General features: G+C 41.6%; 1 protein-coding gene across 22 annotated transcripts in view; it reads left to right on the top strand.

Moving 5' to 3' along the window:
- The window catches only part of NEK11 (NIMA related kinase 11), a 274,263-nt gene that overhangs the window by 97,462 nt on the left and 157,295 nt on the right, over positions 1–19,506 (top strand). For all 22 annotated transcript variants that reach the window (XR_011251824.1, XM_069565902.1, XM_069565829.1 and 19 more), the window contains 3 exons: positions 8,887–9,036; positions 9,130–9,208; positions 13,412–13,497. Coding sequence is in view for 21 of the 22 variants with exons in the window: in XM_069565902.1 (XP_069422003.1) it covers positions 8,887–9,036; positions 9,130–9,208; positions 13,412–13,497 (315 nt within the window). In the remaining variant the exon portion in view is untranslated. The remainder of the gene's footprint in view (positions 1–8,886; positions 9,037–9,129; positions 9,209–13,411; positions 13,498–19,506) is intronic.

The following is a 19,506-nucleotide window of genomic DNA, read 5'->3' as shown; positions in this document are numbered from 1 at the left end:
TCAGAATGACTGGAATTCATTTGTAAAAACAACAAGGGAAGTATCAGTTTTCCATTTAGATCAACAACTTTAAATTCTTAGCCTAAAAAATTCAGAGACATCAGGGGTTCCCCTTGCTTGTGGTTTCTTAATCCACTCATCAAGATGCACCTTAGATTGTTTGAGCTGGCCAAGGACTACATGAGTGAAAGCTACAGGAAAATATAGTTAGGCACAATTTCTCCTGTCAGCAAGGCATATAAGAATCACCGAACACATCTCTGCCCATTGCTGTGTTATAGCAGATCTTGCCACCAAGAGTCTAAAGGGGATGGAAGTGGATACATAGGAAATTCTTCAGGAAAACTGGATATTTTAGATAATATATTGTAGCAACTCTTCTCACTCCCCCTTCTCTGGGGCTTGTTATTTGCTTGTTTATTCGCTAAGTGAATAAAGGGATTTATTGAGTGTGATTATGGAAGAACTGATATTATGTGACTTCTGAATCTGGGTCACAGAAGATGACACTTTCTGTCTGATTCTCTTGAGATCTTTGCTCTTGGAATTCAGCTGCTATGCTGTGAGAAACCTGTGTATAGCACATTGGGAGTCTAGTGTAAGGAATCAAGGCCTCTGGCCTTTAGCCCTGGCCGAGCTTCTAAATGATAGCCAACACCTATCAGCCAGTCATGTGAGTGACTTGGATCTTCCAACCTCAACTGAGCTTGCCCAGAAAATGCCATGGAAAGAAGATTCAAGCTGTCTTTGTCAATTTCTGAGAGAATAAATTCATGAGCAGAATTAATATTGTTGTTTGAAGGCACTAGTTTATAAGGTGCTTTATTATTTATTATTTTTAGTGGCGACTAAAATAGGCTTTGTCAGGAGGACAGTAAAGCAGAGTTGAGACTCAACTCTTGGTCAGGGTCTCCATTATAACAAGCTGACACTGCTCATTTTCTTTATTTAAGAAGTTTAAGAAATGACTTAAGAGAAGTGGCTTGTGCCAGCATGGCGGTCTGGTCCTCTGCTTGCAGGTGTATTTGATGGATGGAGCCCAAAACCTGGGCCTCAGCTGAGAAACTGGATTGGCAGCCTCTTTGTGTGCCTCAGACCCTCCCTCCATTCCTCCTGACTTCTCTTCTCCTGCTCGCCCCAGCCTTGGACCACCTTCTCACCCCTGCACCATCTTGCCATCCCTCCCATAATTAAGTGGTGTACAGGAGCCAGCTCAGACCAGCTCACAAGACTCCACTATCCGCATCTCTTCTCAACTTCACAGAAACCAATAAATGCTTCAAGTTAGGGCTTCTCTTTCTATCCAGAAGCCAGTTTACCAGGATGTCCAGCTCCCTTAGGCTTACTCGGTCTTGTCCATGAGGTGTCCACAGAAAGAAAGAAAGATCAAGATAAACATGAAAGTTCTAGACCTTGTCTTCAAAAGATTGGCAGACATAAATTGCCATTTGCACAAGGCTCTGATGTCAAAGGGGTGAGCCAGGGTGAGTGTGCAGAGCATCAGCTGCAGTCTCAGAGAGTGGATGATGCTGCTTAGGATGGGAAGGACAGAGAAAAGTCTGACAAAATGCCTTTCAGGCAGAAAGATCCAGTACCCATACTGAAGGAGGGGGATGTCCACTGGGGGAGGAGGGGTGGACTTGCATGGAAGTAGGCTGCAGTGTTAATTTCTTAGATGTAAAAATTTCAAAATCTAATTTTTCAAACTCCATTTTGGTGTTTTTTCATTTTCAAAATATACTGAGAATTTGAAAGTAGTTGCAAGTGACCTGGGCCTTCTCTGACTCCTGAAAGCCCCTGAGAGCACTATAAGGACATGGAAGTATAGTCCTTCCAAAGGGAAGCTCTGCTCAGTGTCCTCTGGCTAGCTGAGGACAAACTGTGAGTGTGTGTGTGTGTGTGTGGGTGTGTGTGTGTGTATGTGCAATAAATCTACGAGGCTGAGGAAGCAGTCAGGGTTCATGTGGTGAATGACCATAGTGAGGACGTTGGATTTTACCTTCTGTGGGATGAGAAGCTGCTGAAGACTGGTACATGAGGAGATGGTGCACAAGTTGGTTTGGCTGAAATAACAAACAGCTCCAAAAATCTCTGAGGTACTTATAAAATGTGTTTCTTCTTCATATTACCTGAGAACTGCAGGTGACCTGAGCCTCTGCTCCAGGTTGCAGGCCTGCTCTGCTCCTGCTCCAGTGTCACGGGTCCAGGACCCAGGCTGTGTCCTGGTCTGAAATGAGGCTGTCTAGTGCTAGAGAAAGAGCAGGGGCATGCGAGATCTTTCATTTCTGTGCATGGATTATTCTCTAGTTGTGGCAGGAGGGCTCAGTAGTTGTGGCACAAGGACTTAGTTGCTGTGTGACATGTGGGATTTGAGTTCCCTGACCAAGGATGGAACCTGCATCCCCCCTGCATTGCAAGGCAGATTCTTAACCACTGAACCACCAGGAAGTCCTAAGGTTAAGGCCATCTTAAAAGAGCCTCCGGAGACTATCAAAGATGATGAAAGCCATTGGAACACAACCATTCACTCAAAGTGTAAAGTATCTTTTTTAAAAAAAGAATTTTATTGGAGTGTGGTTGATTTACAATGTTATGTTAGTTTCTTGTGTACAGCAAAGTGAATCATTTATTTTTGTCATTGTTGTTCAGTTGCTAAGTCGTGTCTGATTCTTAGCGACCCCATGGACTGTAGCATGCCAGGCTCCTCTGTCCTTCACCATCTCCCGGAATTTGCTTAGATGCATGTCCATTGAGTCAGTGATGCTATCTAACCATATCATCCTCTGCCGCCCCCTTCTCCTTTTGCCTTCAATCTTTCTAAGTATCAGGGTCTTTTCCAATGAGTCAGCTCTTCACATCAGGTGACCAAGGTATTAGAACTTCAGCTTCAGCATCAGTTCTTCCAATGAATATTCAGAATTGATTTCCTTTAGTGTTGACTGGTTTGATCTCCTTGCAGTCCAGGGGACTCTCAAGAGTCTTTTCCAGCACCACAATTCAAAAGAATCAATTCTTCGGCGCTCAGCCTTCTTTATGGTCCAACTCTCACATCCATACTTGACCACTGGAAAAACCATAGCTTTGTCTGTATAGACTTTTGTCAGCAAAGTGATGGTTCTGCTTTTTAATACACTATCTAGGTTATACATATACATATACCTACTCTTTTTAAGATTCTTTTCCCATATGGGTCATTACAGAGCATTGGGCAGTTTCCTGTGTTATACAGCAGGTTCTTATTATTATCTGTTTTATATATAGTAGTGTGTATATGTCAATCCCCAAATTCCAATTTACCCCTCCTCCCCTTACCCGCTGGTAACTGTAAGTCTGTTTTCTACATCTGTAATTTTATTTCTGTCTTGTAAATAAGTTCATTTGTACCCTTCTTTAGATTCCAGTATGTGAAGTCTCTTATGTCACATGAGCAATACATGCTGCTGCCACAAGCAGCCTCTGTGCAGCGAGGGGCTGAGTAACAGCTGGCATTGGAAAGATGCTTTCATCATTGTTGCCAACCCACCTCTTGACCCAGCTTTGAATGCTATCCATGTTTATTTCCCAGACTTTATGGTTTGTGTGGAGTCTATGACCATGTCCCCAAGAACAGCTAAAGATCACAAAGTCTTTCCCTTTTGTTTCTCCTCTGCCCTGTGATCTTCCTGCTCCGGTCCCTTTAGGCCTTACCCTGGGGTTTTCTCACATTCCCTCTGATTTTGGATTGGGCAGAACCCCTGTGAGTTTTAGCTGCTGTTCTTAGATTGGCCCCTGTGCTTTTCATTGAGTACCTGTTGACTGTTTTGAGGGTCTTTCATTGTTTCGTCTCTCAGTCACTTACTCCACTGACTCTGCTTCTTCTCACACAGATGCTGACATTATGCAGGTCATGTGGCAATTGTGATTTGTCTCCATATACTTGTACCTTGAGGCTCAAGGAGACAGTTTGTCACCTAATTTTGTTAAAAATGTTGGCCCTGGTTTTAAGTTTTGCTATCTAGCTGCTCTGTTTACATGAGGATTCAAGGAAGATACAGAAACTATGCTCCCAACGTAACCACCATTTCTCCCCAAATACTCAGAACTAGCATTCTAACAAATTCCTTGGGAGATTTGTATGCATATTAAAGCTTGGGAAGAATCACTACAGATTCTGGGGTATGATTGGCCCTTAATAGATAGTAGTTATTAATATATACTTCTTAAAATTTGTTCAAGCAGCCCCAGAGTCATTCATCATATTGACTGAGTTTATGTTGATTTTCAACATTACTACACTAAAGACTTTTCTTTAGGGTAACATATTAAAGCAAAACCTGCTATACTTGTATTAAATTTCTATTACTCTACTTATTCAGCTGCTTAAATTATATATGCTTTTTCCCAGATATGGATATGTTAGGGTAGTCCTTGCTTATACCAAGTAAACATATTATCTAGAAGATCAATAAAATTTCCATCACTAAAGTCATGCACCACTGTGGGGTAGGCTCCTCTTTGCAGAATCAGGGCAAATTTCAAAGAGTAAAATTTATTCATCTCGAGACAAGACAAAGTCAGAGTTACATTTGCAATTCATTATCAATCTGTGCTTCAGAAATCCTCTGAGCAGTTCTGGTCGATTTGGACAGATGGCAAGTTTATGGAATTCAGGTATAATTTGCTTCATACACCTGATCCCAGTCTTCCCTTTCACTGCCACATTCACCCCCTCAGGGATTTATTTGTTTACTTCTTCACAGTTGGCTGTATTTTGCAGGGGGTGGGGGTGGGGGAAGGAATGCAAGTTGCAGACTTCTAAGTAAGATATATCTCTTGTTTTTTTTCAACTCATCTCCTGGCCCCTGACCCTTCCCTGCTGTTGCATTGCATATTTAAGACCTGGCAGTCAAATAAGAAAAAAGCCTTCAAAAAGGATAGAAGTGATAAGTTTGAGATAATGTAATTATTCCCATGTAGATATGCCTGGTTGGAAACTGCTAAGTCGCTTCAGTCGTGTCCAACTCTGTGCGACCCCATAGACGGCAGCCTACCAGGCTCCGCTGTCCCTGGGATTCTCCAGGCAAGAACATTGGAGTGGGTTGCCATTTCCTTCTCCAGTGCATGAAAGTGAAAAGTGAAAGTGAAGTCACTGGGTCGTGTCCAACTCTCAGCGACCCCATGGACTGCAGCCCACCAGACTCCTCCGTCCATGGGATTTTCCAGGCAAGAGTACTGGAGTGGGGTACTGGAGAAAATTAAAACATAGACATATAGCTACATATATGTATAGTTATTAGAATACAAAGTATACATAGTAGATAGATTGTAAAACTGGTACAGGATAATCAAAACATCTTTTGCCCCAAATGTCATCAAAGTTTCTACATCATATTGGCTCATATTTCATTTGCTGACTCCCATGCCAGATAGGTGCGCTGGAACCAGAGCAGACCCCTTTCCACAAGTTACGGGCTGGTAAAGGAAGTCTCCATGCGCTGCAGCGCAGCCCATGTCAGTAGCTCCAACTAAAACAGGTAAATGGAAAGCAGCATGCATTCAGCGTAGCTGAGAGGATTTCCAAAAAAGGGGAGTAGTTTTGCATCAAAATTGATACCGCGTTGTCCTCCAAATCTAATTGTTCCATGGTCTATCTAGCCAGATAGTTCCTCATCTTTTTATAACCGCAATACATTCATCAAGTATGACTCAGGTAGAATTATGTCTTCATGAAACCCAGATGTGACTTTGTGAATAGATGTTTATTATTTTAATGAAGTCCATTTATCAGTCCCTAACTTTATTGTTCATGCTTTTTGCATTTTACTTAAAAAAAATCTTTGCTTACACCAAGATCAGGCAGATGTTTACCTGTTTTTCTTAAAATTTTATGACTTGATTTTCATTTAGACCCACCTTTAATTGGTTTCTGTGCTTGAATATGATGTGAGAGAGGCATTCATATCTAATATTTTCCGTATGGATGTTCAATTGTCCTAGCATAATTTATTAAAAAGATCATCTTTCTCTCTACCACAGTGCATTTATCTTTGCATTAGTCAACTAGTTGACTATGTGCAGATCTGGTTTGATCTGTATTTTGTTCCACTGCTATATTTTTTTCTTCCTCGCCAGTATCATACTTTCATAAGAAATGCAACTTCATAATAATCTTGCTGTTTGGTAATACAGGACCTCCAAACTTAGTCATCTTCAGTTGCCTTGGCCACCCTTTTCCTTTTGTAATTCCATGTAAACTTTAGAGTCAGCTACAAAAAGTCTGCTAGGATTTGGATTTACATTGCATTAGATCTATAGATCTTCTGGGAAGAATTGATATCTTCAGAATATTGAATGTCTCAATCCAAGAGTGTGAATTTATCCCTCCCTTTTTTTTTTTTTTAAGATCTTCTTTAATTTCTCTCAGCAGAGTACTAAGGCTATAATGAAGGGTCTTACATATGTTGTGTTTAATTTATTCCTACATATTTGACATTTTGTGATGTTAATGTAAATGACATTTAAAATTTTGTTTTTAAAATTTGTTTGTCACAGGTTTATAGAAATGACCTTTGTATCCAACAACCTTGCTAAATTCAATTGTTAATTCTAGTAGTTTGTAGTGTCTTTTGACCTTTTTGATATACATAATCATGTTGAAATGCTTAATGACAGTTTGTCTTCTTTTTAATCTTCACATCTCACTTGTTTTATGTTCTTTTGTCCTTTCTTGCTTTTTTGGTTTTAATTTAATTTTTATTGTTTGATTTTTTTCCCTCTAGTAACTGGTTAGTTTTACACTTGTCAGTTATACATTGTTTTACCATTCTTCAGGTGGTAACTCTAGCAGTTAAAATATGCATTCTTGACTTGGCTTCCCTGGTGACTCAGACGATAGAGAATCTTGATTTACTACAGTCTAGTAAAAATTACCAGGGCTTCCCTGATGGTTCAGTGGTAAAGAATTTGCCTACTAATGTAGGAAACGTGGGTTCAGTCCTTGAGTTGGGAAGATACCCTGGAGAAGGAAATGGCAACCTGCTCCAGTATTTTTGCCAGGAAAATCTCATGGACAGAGGAGGCTGTCGGGCTACAATCCATAGGGTCACAGAGTCAGACATGACTTAGTGACTAAACGACAACAAAAATGACTACTTTTACCACTTTCCCAGTAGTGTTAGGATCTTATGATACTGTAACTCTATTTACCCTCTTCTGTATTTTGCATCATTTTTGTCAAAAGCGTTATTCTATGTCATTTTAAATCCCACAAGATAGTTAATATTGTTTTATTGAGTTTGTGTTGATTAAACGTATTCAAAAGTTACTTTTTCCAGTGTTCTTCATTCCTTCTTTCATTTCTTATTTCTGCCTGGGATCATTGTCCATCTGTTGGAAGAACTCCCTTTTGGGATTTTAGTGCTTTCCTGTTGTCATGAATTTTCTCAATTTTTCTTTGTCTAAAAATGTGTTTCTTTCACCTTTATTTGAAAGAAATTGTTTTTCTGGGTATAGGAATCTAAATATGTGCATCTATACCAAATACCATTTAATAGTCTTACAGATAGATGAAAATTTATTGAGCTTCAAATAATTTTCATAGTTTATAACGTTGACATTGAGCTTGTAGTTCTAGTCAATATCATGTAATTTCTCCTAACATCCCCATATTTCTAGTGCTCTATAATGGGAATAGTCTCAGATTTGAAAAGAAAAATACTTAACTCAGGAGTCAGTTTAACTTAAACCAAGTCATTTAACTTCTCTGAGCCAGTTTCATCATGTCAAAAGGGGGAAAATATATTATTGGCTCTATTTCACTGGGAAATTATGAGTCTCTGTTGAGATCTGTATGAAAGTGTTTTGTAAAATGTAAAGTACCAATCATTTAAACATTTTTAGTGTTATTATTGACTGGAACAGAAACATTTTCAATGTATGCATCCAGGATTTTCTTACAAACGCACATTTTGTTGAACACCCATAAAATGGTTAAAAAGACAGTATTCATGTATGTATGTATATATTGATATATACTTTGCCTTTTATGTTTAAAGTTACATAAAACACAGCTTACACAAGGTCAGTGGCAAATTTATTTCTGATCTTTCAAACAACTAATAAGAAAAGGGAGACCTGGCTAGTTACATAATTCAAAATACCCAGAAGGTAAAATTAACCCATTGTTCAGGAGAAAAGTTCTTTCCTAACACTAAGTTCAGGCAGAAATCTCCCCTTAGTTTTCTTAATGATGTAGATTATTTAAAATATTTTTCTACTGGTTTAGAGATGAGTGATTTGCATAGTTATTACAAATTAGTGTTGAACTGATCTAGAACCTTAATATTCTGTTTCATACTCCTAAAAGGAGAATTTATGCACATTAATATGAGCTTCAGGCAACCACTCTCCCACCCTATTTGCAAATGGATTCTATTTAGAAAACTAATAAAGATGCCAGCTTCCTTTTCAAAATTCTTGGGCACACATTAGAGGGAAGGCTAGGCTAATAAATTTAAATTTCATTTTGCATATATAACACTAACTGAACTGCCTTAGGAAGACAGTATTTATCTGCATTTTATTTTTCCTTCAAAGAGGTTAATTCAAAGATTCCTTACTACCTTTATCAAATATTTATTGAGTCCCTACTCTGTATAGGCATATTCCTGTTGGATTGTTTGCTCTCCTCTGACAAAAGGTGTTCATTCAGACTTGCATTTTGTGCTTTCTTCTTTCAGTTTTTCCTTTTTTTTTTTAAAATAAACATGTATTTAAGTAGAAAACAAAGTGTATGTTAGTGCCTCACATCCAGTGCCCTAGCACATCTGAGGTTTTGTACTTTGTATGATGATCAAATTTAAAAGAGGACATTTATTCCTCATTCAGATTCTTTGACTGTGTCTTCAGGTCCCTGGCATGCATTTTGTATGAGATGTGCTGCATGAATCATGCGTTCACTGGCTCCAATTTCTTATCCATTGTTTTAAAAATTGTTGAAGGAGACACTCCTTCTCTCCCTGAGAGATACCCAAGACAGCTGAATGCCATTATGGAAAGGTACAGAAAGAAATATATCGCTGCATAAACAATTTTAAATTGTACTTACATTTTAGTTCATTTGAAAAATAATCTTCTTTTTAAACATTACAGCATGTTGAACAAGTGTCCTTCATTGAGACCATCTGCAATAGAAATTCTAAAACTTCCTTACATTGATGAACAACTACAGGTATTTAAAATGAAAGGGGTACTGGGAAGTACATGTTAGCATTTATATATCTTCTAGGACTTGAAGATGTGCTGCATTAAAGAATCAGTCAGAAAGGAGAAACAAGACATTTTTTAAAAGCTGGGGGAAATTGTTAGTAGTCAGTCTCTTTGCCAAAGAAGGTGTATGAACTCCAGTTCCCTGGTGCCCCAGATATGAGAAGTTAGAAGTGTAATTTTCTCCCTAACAGCAACATCCGCCCTTAGAACTCTTGACTCACAAATCTTTCCTTGATACTTTGTAAGAGTGTTCCTGCTAGTATAACAATGTACTACTAATGATGCAAAATCTGGAGGTTTCATTAGGCCTTTATTATTCTACTCCTTTATTTTATATCCTAATAATACTTTTTATTGCTTAGCTGAGTTTATTTTGTTTTCCTGAAGGTTAGACATTCTGATGCAGAGAATCTGCCTTCATGGTAAGAAAACAGAAAATGAAAGCCTCTCAGGAGGTTTTTTGTTTGTTTTAGTTTTATAGGCTTTTATAATCCAAATCCCTCAGGCAGATTGCCTTTAATTTTATGAATAATTTTAAGTGGACCCACAAAGCAGTCATTCACCTTCACAAATGGGCACGCCTTTCCATCAGTATCCAGTTCTCAGTCCACAGGAAGCAAGGATGCTGACTTGATGTGCAGTTGTTAGTTGAGCATCCAGCACTGTGCTGACAGTCCAGGGCTGGGGGGGGAGGTTGGTTAAATGACAGGCACAGATATGGCTTCTGTCCTTTGAAGCTTGACTACTAGTAAGAGGATCCAATAACCGGGTAAAAGTAAGCAAGTAAATAAAATAATTGTAAACTATCAGAAGCACTAAGAAGAAAGAAAACAGGATGCTGTGAAATACAGTAAAGGAAAGGCTTTGTTGGCCAGAGAAGGAGCAGGTTGACATTGTAACATCAGTGAGACAGTGAGAAGCAGCCAGCCTTACAGAAGCCTGAGTGAGAATGTTGGGATCACATGGAGTGGGTGCTACAAAGCTCTGACTTAGGTGATATTCCCTGGAGGAGGAACCCCTAAAGATGTGGGATGAGCATGACAGGAAGGGGAGGTGGTAGGAACTCCCTGCTGCTTGTAGCTCTCCCTGAACATAGCTGTCCTCTTGTCTGAGGGCAGACTTCTAAGAGGCTGGTTATTGTGATCAAAACCACAATGAAGGGTATGTGAGCCAACAAACAATTCACAAGGTAACCAATAGATTCCCTGGGAATAGGGTGAGACAAATGAGGCATTTGCCCTGATGCAAAATTAAAGAGGATGCCCAAAACTCAGTAATGAAGATAAACTGTGTTGTAATGCAGTGTTTAAAAAATCCAAAGTGATGCTAATAAAAAATCCATAGTAGCAAAGTACCAAAATTTCAAGGACAGGATCCAACAAGGCTAGGATTAAGGTGAAGCTAAAATGAAGCAGGACACTGCAGAGCTTTCCCAGGGATGAAAGTCCCTCCATGTCCACTGCTATGGTAGAAAAAGGCTTTTTTAGTCTCTTAGCTCTTCCCTGCAGAGAAGGCAATGGCAACCCACTCTAGTACTCTTGCCTGGAAAATCCCATGGACGGAGGAGCCTGGTAAGCTGCAGTCCATGGGGTCGCTAAGCGTAGAAGACGACTGAGCAACTTCCCTTTCACTTTTCACTTTCATGCATTGGAGAAGGAAATGGCAACCCACTCCAGTGTTCTTGCCTGGAGAATCCCAGGGACAGGGGAGCCTGGTGGGCTGCTGTCTATCAGGTTGCATAGAGTCGGACACGACTGAAGCAACTTAGCAGCAGCAGCAGCAGCAGCAGCAGCAGCAGCTCTTCCCTGAGTTCCAAAATGCAGACTCAAACCATTACTAATTAGAGAAATGAGGGAATGCAGAAACAAAAGAAAAGCAGTCAAACAAGAAAAGTAGGATAGCCTAAACAATAGCTCCGTGAATCCTAGGTCTTCCCCCAAGGGATATATATGATGATGTGTTGCATACCTTTGAGTTGTTCTACAGAAACTAAGACCCCCTACCCAGGTGGTAACTATATGATGACCACCAGTATGTAGACCTCAGACTGGTTGATAATTAAGATTTCCAAAACACCACCCTACCTGTCACCTCACCATCTACCAATCCTAAGAAAGTCTGTGAGCTGCAACCCTCACCCCAAATGTTGCCTTTAAAAAACCTTCCCTAATGTCATGTACACACTGCATATTCAAAATGGATAACCAACAAAGACCTATTGTGTAACACATGGAGCTCTACTCAAAGTTATGTGCCAGAGTGGATGGAGGTAGAGTTTGGGGGAGAATGGATACATGTACATGTATGGCTGAGTCCCTTCACTGTTCACCTGAAACTACCACAACATTGTTAATCAGCTATATGCCAATATACAAATTTAAAGTTTGGGAAAAAAAAAAAACAAAAAACCAACCTTCCCTAAAAGCTATCAGGGCTTTTGGGTCTTTTGAATATTAGGTGCCCATTCTCCTTTCTTGGCACCCTGCAATAAACACTGTACTTTCCTGCACCACAATCTGGTGTTAGCAAATTGGTTTTGCTGGCAAGTAGACCTAAGGTCAGCTTGAAAAGAAAGTGAAGTGGAATGGTGCAAGTTCAGGACTGGGTTTGATATTGTATTCTCCAAGGCTTTTTGTCATTAATTAAAAAAAAATTATTGTATTAAAATATTATTTATCTTAGTTACTGAGTTTCTTCTGCCCCTTAAATTAGCACCTGAGAGGTGAGTGCCCTCTTACCCTAGTCCTGGCCCTGGTGATGCTGAAACTTGGCCTCTGTGCACCAGTGCTGAATCAAATGTTGGAGACAAGAGTTTTGGGTGAGGTAGGAAAGAATAGCTTTATTGCTTTGTCAGACAAAGGGGGACACGGTGGGCTCATGCCCTCAAAACTGTGTGTTCCAATCCAGGGGTCCTGGTGGCTCAGACAGTAAAGCGTCTGCCTACAATGCAGAAGACCCAGGTTCAGTTCCTGGGTGGGGAAGATCTCCTGGAGAAGGAAATAGCAACCTACTCCAGTATTCTTCCACTCCAGTACTCTTGCCTAGAAAATCTCATGGACGGAGGAGGCTGGTAGGCTGCAGTCCATGGGGTCGCTAAGAGTAGGACACGACTGAGCGACTTCACTTTCACTTTTCACTGTCATGCATTGGAGAAGGAAATGGCAACCCACTCCAGTGTTCTTGCCTGGAGAATCCCAGGGATGGGGGAGCCTGGTGGGGTGCCATCTACAGGGTCACACAGAGTCGGACACAACTGAAGTGACTTAGCAGCAGCAGCCAGTATTCTTGCCTGGAAAATCCCATGGTTAGAGGAGACTGGTAGGCTACAGTCCATGGGGTCGCAAAGAGTCAGACTGAACGACTTCGCTTTCACTTTATAGCAAAGGCTCAAGGGTGGGGTTACTGATAAGGGTCAGGGTGTGTGCAGGGCCTTCACTCCTTTAGTCTGGTCTCAAGTGATCTCCTGATGAGCTTCTGTGGTCCCTGAGATTACCAAACTGTGACCTTCTCTGTGGAATGAGGAATGCTTCCTCAAGTAGTTAACATCTTCCATTTATTCAGGATTTTAGTTCTGCAGAAGAGCTCAGAGATACTGTTATACGCATCCCTCGAAGGGAACCAGGACTCTGCCCCAAGGCTGCACTGTTGTTTTTTGCCTACTCCTCCCTTGTCTCTGCATCCCCTCCCTTCGCTGATCAACAGCTATTTGAACCTGCCCTTTGGAATCAGGGAAGGTCATGGAGGCTGAGTCTATTCCCTGTAAATGAGAAACAGGTGACACAGAAAGACTTTCTTGCCCAGGAGCCCCACAGGTTTCTGCTTGGTTTCACTGGGAGTGAAGACATTGTCCACTAACAGCCCTGAGGTGGGAGAAAGCTGTGTGTTCTTGGAGCTGAGAAAAGGCCTATCTGTGTCTTTGTGACTGGAAGTGAGAGAGCAGGCTGAGCAATATGAGGTTAGAGAGGTGGGCAGGGGCCTGACCCCATAGGAGCTGCTCTGTAATGTTTTAAACCCTTTACAGGAAGAAAAATGTTACTGGTGGGTTTGATTTCAAGCCTCAGACACGGTCAATAGTATTACACATCAGAAAAGGCCCCTGGTCATTTTATGCCTCTTCATCCCTGAAGAGGATTCTTTAAGGCATGTTATGACTGTTCTTTTTCAGGACCTGATGTGTCGGTATTCAGAAATGGCCCTGGAAGACAAGAATTTGAATAGTCAGGAGGAGGCAGCTTATATAATTAATGCTGTGTAAGTAATTGCTTTATTTAAAAAAAGCCTACTGAGTATAAATGTTAAATGCATTTATCTTAAAAAAATCTATTAGTGGTAAGCTGACTGCATGGAGTATCCTAGAATTCACTTAAGTCTTGCCAAAAAATTAAGGCGCTTCAGTAACTTGATGTTTCAAATCCCTTTGCCCCAGGTGGTAGCAAATTGAAACCATAAAAGGTTAAACCTCTACAAACCATAAAAGTTTAAACCTCTACAAAGCTACAAAGCTTACAGATCTGCAGGGTAGCTCTGCAGTTGCACTGTAAGTATATAAAGAAATTTATCTTTCAAGCATTTAGTGACAGTTATGCTTATGAACATTCAGATTAAGCATAAATGGGTGTCACATATTATTTGTTTAACAGGAACTGGCAGAGTATCTATTGAAAAGATGACACTGTGGAGTCTTGGGACGATTGAAAATAAGCCAGAATTTACTTTCTTGAGATGTACATAAGAACTACAGAATGTGTGTTTCATATTTCTCTCTCCTGCCTGATTCAGAGTTCCTATGCCATAACTTACAAGAGCCCAGAATACTAGCTTATGTCAGAAGAGCCCTGTGCAGCTCTGCAGGCTGTTACTGCACAAATCCAAAGGGCACCACAAGACCAAATCTATAATTTCGCTACCAGAACTATATCTAATTTTGTGAGGACCCAATGAGAGTGACAGTCCCTCCCAGAGCTGTGCAAGGCTGTGAAGTAAGAACATTAGCCATTGTCAGCATGATCTTCAAGGCCAAATTACACAAATATGCTTCTCTATCTCCCAGTCCAGTGGATTCTCAACTGTGCTATGTTTGTCTTCCATATCCACATTCAAACTGAGGGAACAGGTCCATCAAAGGTATTCAGTCATTTTTTACTGCATGGTTTCCAGTTAAAATACCCTGTACCTTAAGAGGTATATCTTTAGGCATGCTCCTGTAACCTAGTTTTTTTGGGTTACTACCTAATTTTTCAAGAATGCTTGGAACTTCTCATTTTATTTTATTAACAGGATACGTGAGAATAGTAGATACCTGGAATAATGGACTTAATTTAGCTATCAATTTGCGCTGTAATTGTGAAACAGTTTGCCTGACTGTGCTTACAATTTTAGTGTGCTCAAATCCAATTCTTTGGGTGGTCTTTCACATTATGAGATATTGATTTCAAATTGTCACTGTTATTTTCAAGATATATGACTCTGTTTTGAGGGTTCTTTTTGGTCTTACAAAGACTAAGGGCATATGTATTCCTGAAAACTGCATGGCCCCTGGAGGTTCTGGTCCAAACTATATTCCAGAAGAATGAGAACTGCCTAGCAATCATTAAAATTTCCTCATAGTGTTTCTTCAGGAGGGAGTTGAGTGCAAAAGGCATTCCACTATTGGGCTATAATCAAGCCGAATGCCATTAAGAATGTGGCTGCAGACCTTTCAGTACATTTAATATATGCACATTACTTTAACTGAAGAAAGAGGCTCTTGAATAATAGTGGCTAACATTTTCAGAGGTAATGACTATATGCTTTGCTCTGTTATAAGCTCTTTGCCTGAATTAGCTCATTTAACCTCAAAGTGACCCTATAAAATAGGTCAGTCAGTCAGTCAGTTCAGTCGCTCAGTCGTGTCCGACTCTTTGCGACCCCATGAATCGCAGCACATCAGGCCTCCCTGTCCATCACCAGCTCCCGGAGTTCACTCAGACTCACGTCCATCGAGTCTGTGACGCCATCCAGCCATCTCATCCTCTGTCGTCCCCTTCTCCTCCTGCCCCCAATCCCTCCCAGCATCAGAGTCTTTTCCAATGAGTCAACTCTTCGCATGAGGTGGCCAAAGGACTGGAGCTTCAGCTTTAGCATCATTCCTTCCAAAGAAATCCCAGGGCTGATCTCCTTCAGAATGGATTGGTTGGATCTCCTTGCAGTCCAAGGGACTCTCAAGAGTCTACTCCAACACCACATTTCAAAAGCATCAGTTCTCCGGTGCTCAGCCTTCTTCACAGTCCAACCCTCACATCCATACATGACCACAGGAAAAACCATAGCCTTGACTAGACGGACCTTAGTTGGCAAAGTAATGTCTCTGCTTTTGAATACTCTACCTAGGTTGGTCATAATTTAAATGATCATAGAGAGCTTGAGTAACTTGTCTAAAGGCATATAGCATGTAGCCTAATGCAGGAAACCCTGGTTAAATTCCTGGGTTGGGAAGATCCACTGGAGAAGGGATAGGCTACCCAATCCAGTATTCTTGGGTTTACCTGGTGGCTCAGATGGTAAAGAATCCACCTGCAATGCGGGAGACCTGGGTTCTATCCCCGGGTTGGGAAGATTCTCTGGAGAAGGGAAAGGCTACCCACTCAGTATTCTAGCCTGGAGAATTCCATGGACTGTATATTCCATGGGATTGCAAAGAATCAGACACGACTGAGTGACTTTCACTTTCACTTTAAGAGCTAGGATTTGAACCCAGTGAATGTTCTTAACCACGCAATTAATCACTATGCCATGAAAATACCTACTGGGGAGGGGGGACTTTCAAGATGGCAGAGGAGTGAGACATGGAGATCATCTTCCTCCCCATAAATACATAAAAAATACATCTGTATGTGGAACAGCTCCTACAAAACATCTACTGAACACTGGCAGAAGACCTCTAAGCTAATCTCCATGTAACAGAGTAGAGCAAAAGAAATCAGAAAAAAAAAAAAAAAAGAGCCAGAGGGATCAGGACAGCACCTGTGTTTCAGGGAGGAATCTATAAAGGAGGAAAAGTTTCCACACACTTGGAAACCCCCTCGCGGAGGGAAATGGGGGCAGCTTCAGAACCTCAGAGGGGAGCACAGCAACAGGTGAGCAGAAGGCAAAGGAGAGAGAATTCAGCACAGGGATCAGCGCCGACCCGTACCTCCCAGTCTCAGATGCTTGTTTGCATGCCTGCCATGGTGAGTCGGGGCTGGGTGCTGAGGCTCAGTCTTTGGAGTCAGGCTCCAGGAAGAGGACAGGTTTAACTGCAATGAAGACAGACTGAGGGGCTACTACAACACAGTTGAGGGAGTCCAGGGGAAAGCCTGGGCCAGCCAGAGAGACAAGAGACTTTCTAACTCCAAACACTTGCAGATGGCAGGACACCACCTTTATAACTGCCAGAGGCAGGATGGGCCACTGCTGCAGTCCGTGACCCCAGGAGTGGGTGTGAAGGCTGCTGCAACTGCTGCCAAGCTGTGAGCAGGCAGGTTACTGCCCATACCTTACTGGGAGCCTGTGCAGTCTGGCACTGCCGAGGGACCCACATGCATGGGCCAATTCCCCTGGGAGAGCATGTTACTTGCCTCAGGCTGTAGCAAATCCCTGCAGGCCTCTCTACCACAGACACTCCTCACACATCCCAGCTGTGTCTGTTGTACCTCTCCTGCTCCCCAGCCCAACTGAGCAAGTGAGCCCTGTGTAGCTGCTGTATTTGCTTCCCTGGTCGCTCAGCTGGTAAAGAATCTGCCTGCAATGCAAGAGACATGGGTTTGACCCCTGGGTTGGGAAAATCCACTGGAGAAGGGAACGGGCTACCCACTCCAGTATTCTGGCCTTGAGAATTCCATGAACTGTACAGTCTATGGGGTCACAAAGAGTCGGACATGACTGAGCGACTTTCACTGTCTGGGCTGGGAACAAACAATGGAATGTGGTCTACAGAGGTGGGGCCAAAACCAATGCTGAACATGAGGAGCTGTGTGACCAAAGAAGAAGAAGGGAATTCACTTCTGTAGCTGCAGGTGCAGCAGGTTAAATCCCCGCAATTAGCTTGAGGCTGTGGACTTTGGTGGTAATTGTGGACTTTGGGGGCAATTGTGGACTGAAGTGACTTAGCAGTAGCAGCAGCAGTGGACTTTGGAAGCAAGTACAAGCTGGAGTAAGACCAGATCCGAGTCTGAGCTGACTCCACAGTGCCAACAGGTCCAGAGACCTTCCTAGAAATATTAGAGGACTTTCTAAGTAGACAAATTGGCTGGAGCTCACTATGTGGCAAGGACAAGTGAGGCCATAGGAAAATATTCTTCTTACTACCACTCTCTCTGCCTTTTTTATTTTTTCATTTCAGTCTGTTGTTGTTCATTTTTTTATTAGTTAATTAATTTTTTGTTTTTACTTACTTTTTCCTTTTTTAATGCTTTAAAAAATTATTTTATTGTATTTTCCCTTTTTCTACAGTAGTTTTTCATTATATTGTATTTTCCCCTGTGTTTTTGGTTTTGTATTTTTGCTACTCTAGTTTTTAGTGTTTGTTTTCATCTGTATGTTTGTTTATTGGTTTGATTGCCTCTTCTTTGTTGGTTCCTCTTTTTATTCTTTCTTCTTTGTGTGAGTTTCATTGTGTGTTCCTGTATGTTTAGTGTTGCTTTTACCATTTGTCATGGGTTTTTGTCCATCCATTCTTTTTGCTTGTTTGTATGTTTGCTTGATATTTATTCTATTTCTTTCTTTTTCTCTTCTGTGCTATGTGGCTTGTGGAGCCTTTGTGCTCCAGCCAGGGTTTGAGTCTGAATTTCCAAGGTGGAAGACTGAGTCTGGAACATTGGACAACAGCAAGCTCCTGACTGCATGGAATATTAATCAACAAGAGCTCTCCCAAAGGTGTCCATCTCAATGCTAAAACCTGACCCCACATGAAGACCAGCAAGCTCCAGTGCCAGACGATCACACCAAACAACTAGCAAAACAAGAGCACAACACTACCTGTTCACAGACAGGAGGCTGCCCAAAGGCATACTGAGCTCACAGACTCCCGCAAACATGCCACTGGACATGGAATTGCCCTTCAGAGAGACAGGATCCAGCTCCGCCTACCAGAACACAGGCACCAGCCCCCCGCCAACAGGAGACCTTCACACGGCACTGGTCTGCCCCCACCCAGTGGAGGCAGAAGTAATAGGAATGAGAACCTTGCAGGCGGAGGAAAGAAGACTCCAAACACGGTGAATTAAACAAAATTAAAAGAGAAATATGTGGCAGATGAGGGAGGATGCTAAAAATGAAAAGGCCAAACAAATGAAGAGGACTAGGCCATCTGCCCAGAAAAGGACTGAGAGCAACGGCAGTAAAGGTGATCCCAAATCCCAGAACTAAAATGGAGGCACGGACTGAGAAGACATGGGGACCGATAAGAAACAAAGGAGAAAGAAAGCTCAGGGCTCCCTTGCTCAGTCAGGCTGGGGAATAGGAGAGGTACAGCAGACACAGCTGGGATGTGTGGGGAGTGCCTGTAGTGGCAGAGGCCTGTGGGCATTTGCTACAGCCTGAGGCAGGACATGTGTTCTTCCAGGGAAACTGGCCCCAGTTCGAGGGTTCCTTGGCAATGCCAGACTGCACAGGCTCCCAGGAAAGTGTGGGCAGTGGCCTGACAATCAACGATGAACACCATAATGACTGAAATAAAAAATATGCTAGAGGGAACCAGTAGCAGAATAACTGAGTCAGAAGAGTGGATAAGTGAACTGAAAGAATGATGGAAATAACTGAGGCAGAGTAGAATAAAGAAAAAAGAACGAAAAGAAATGAGGACAGTCTCAGAGACCTCTGGGAAAACATTAAGTGTACCAACATTCGAATTAAGGGGTCCCAGAAGAGGAAGATTAAAGAAAGGATATGAGAAAAAATTCGAGGAGACTATAGTTGAAAATTTCCCTAACATGGGAAAGGAAATAGCCACCCAAGTACAAAAAGCTCAGAGAGTCCCATATAGGATAAGCCCAAAGAGAAACATGCCAAGACCCATATTAATCAAACTAACAAAAATTAAACACAAAGAAATATTAAAAACAGCAAGAGAAAAGCAACAAATGACATACAAGGGAATCCCCTTAAGGGTAACAGCTGATCTTTAAGCAGAAACTCTACAGGCCAGAAGGGAGTGGCAGGATATACTTAAAGTGATGAAAGAAAAAAACCCACAACCAATATTTCTCTATATAGCAAGAGTCTCATTTAGATTTGATGGAGAAA

This window comes from Ovis canadensis, chromosome 1 (assembly GCF_042477335.2).
Source record: "Ovis canadensis isolate MfBH-ARS-UI-01 breed Bighorn chromosome 1, ARS-UI_OviCan_v2, whole genome shotgun sequence".
NCBI lineage: Eukaryota > Metazoa > Chordata > Mammalia > Artiodactyla > Bovidae > Ovis > Ovis canadensis.
Note: the sequence above shows the minus strand (reverse complement) of the source record. Positions and strands in the feature narration are given on the sequence as shown.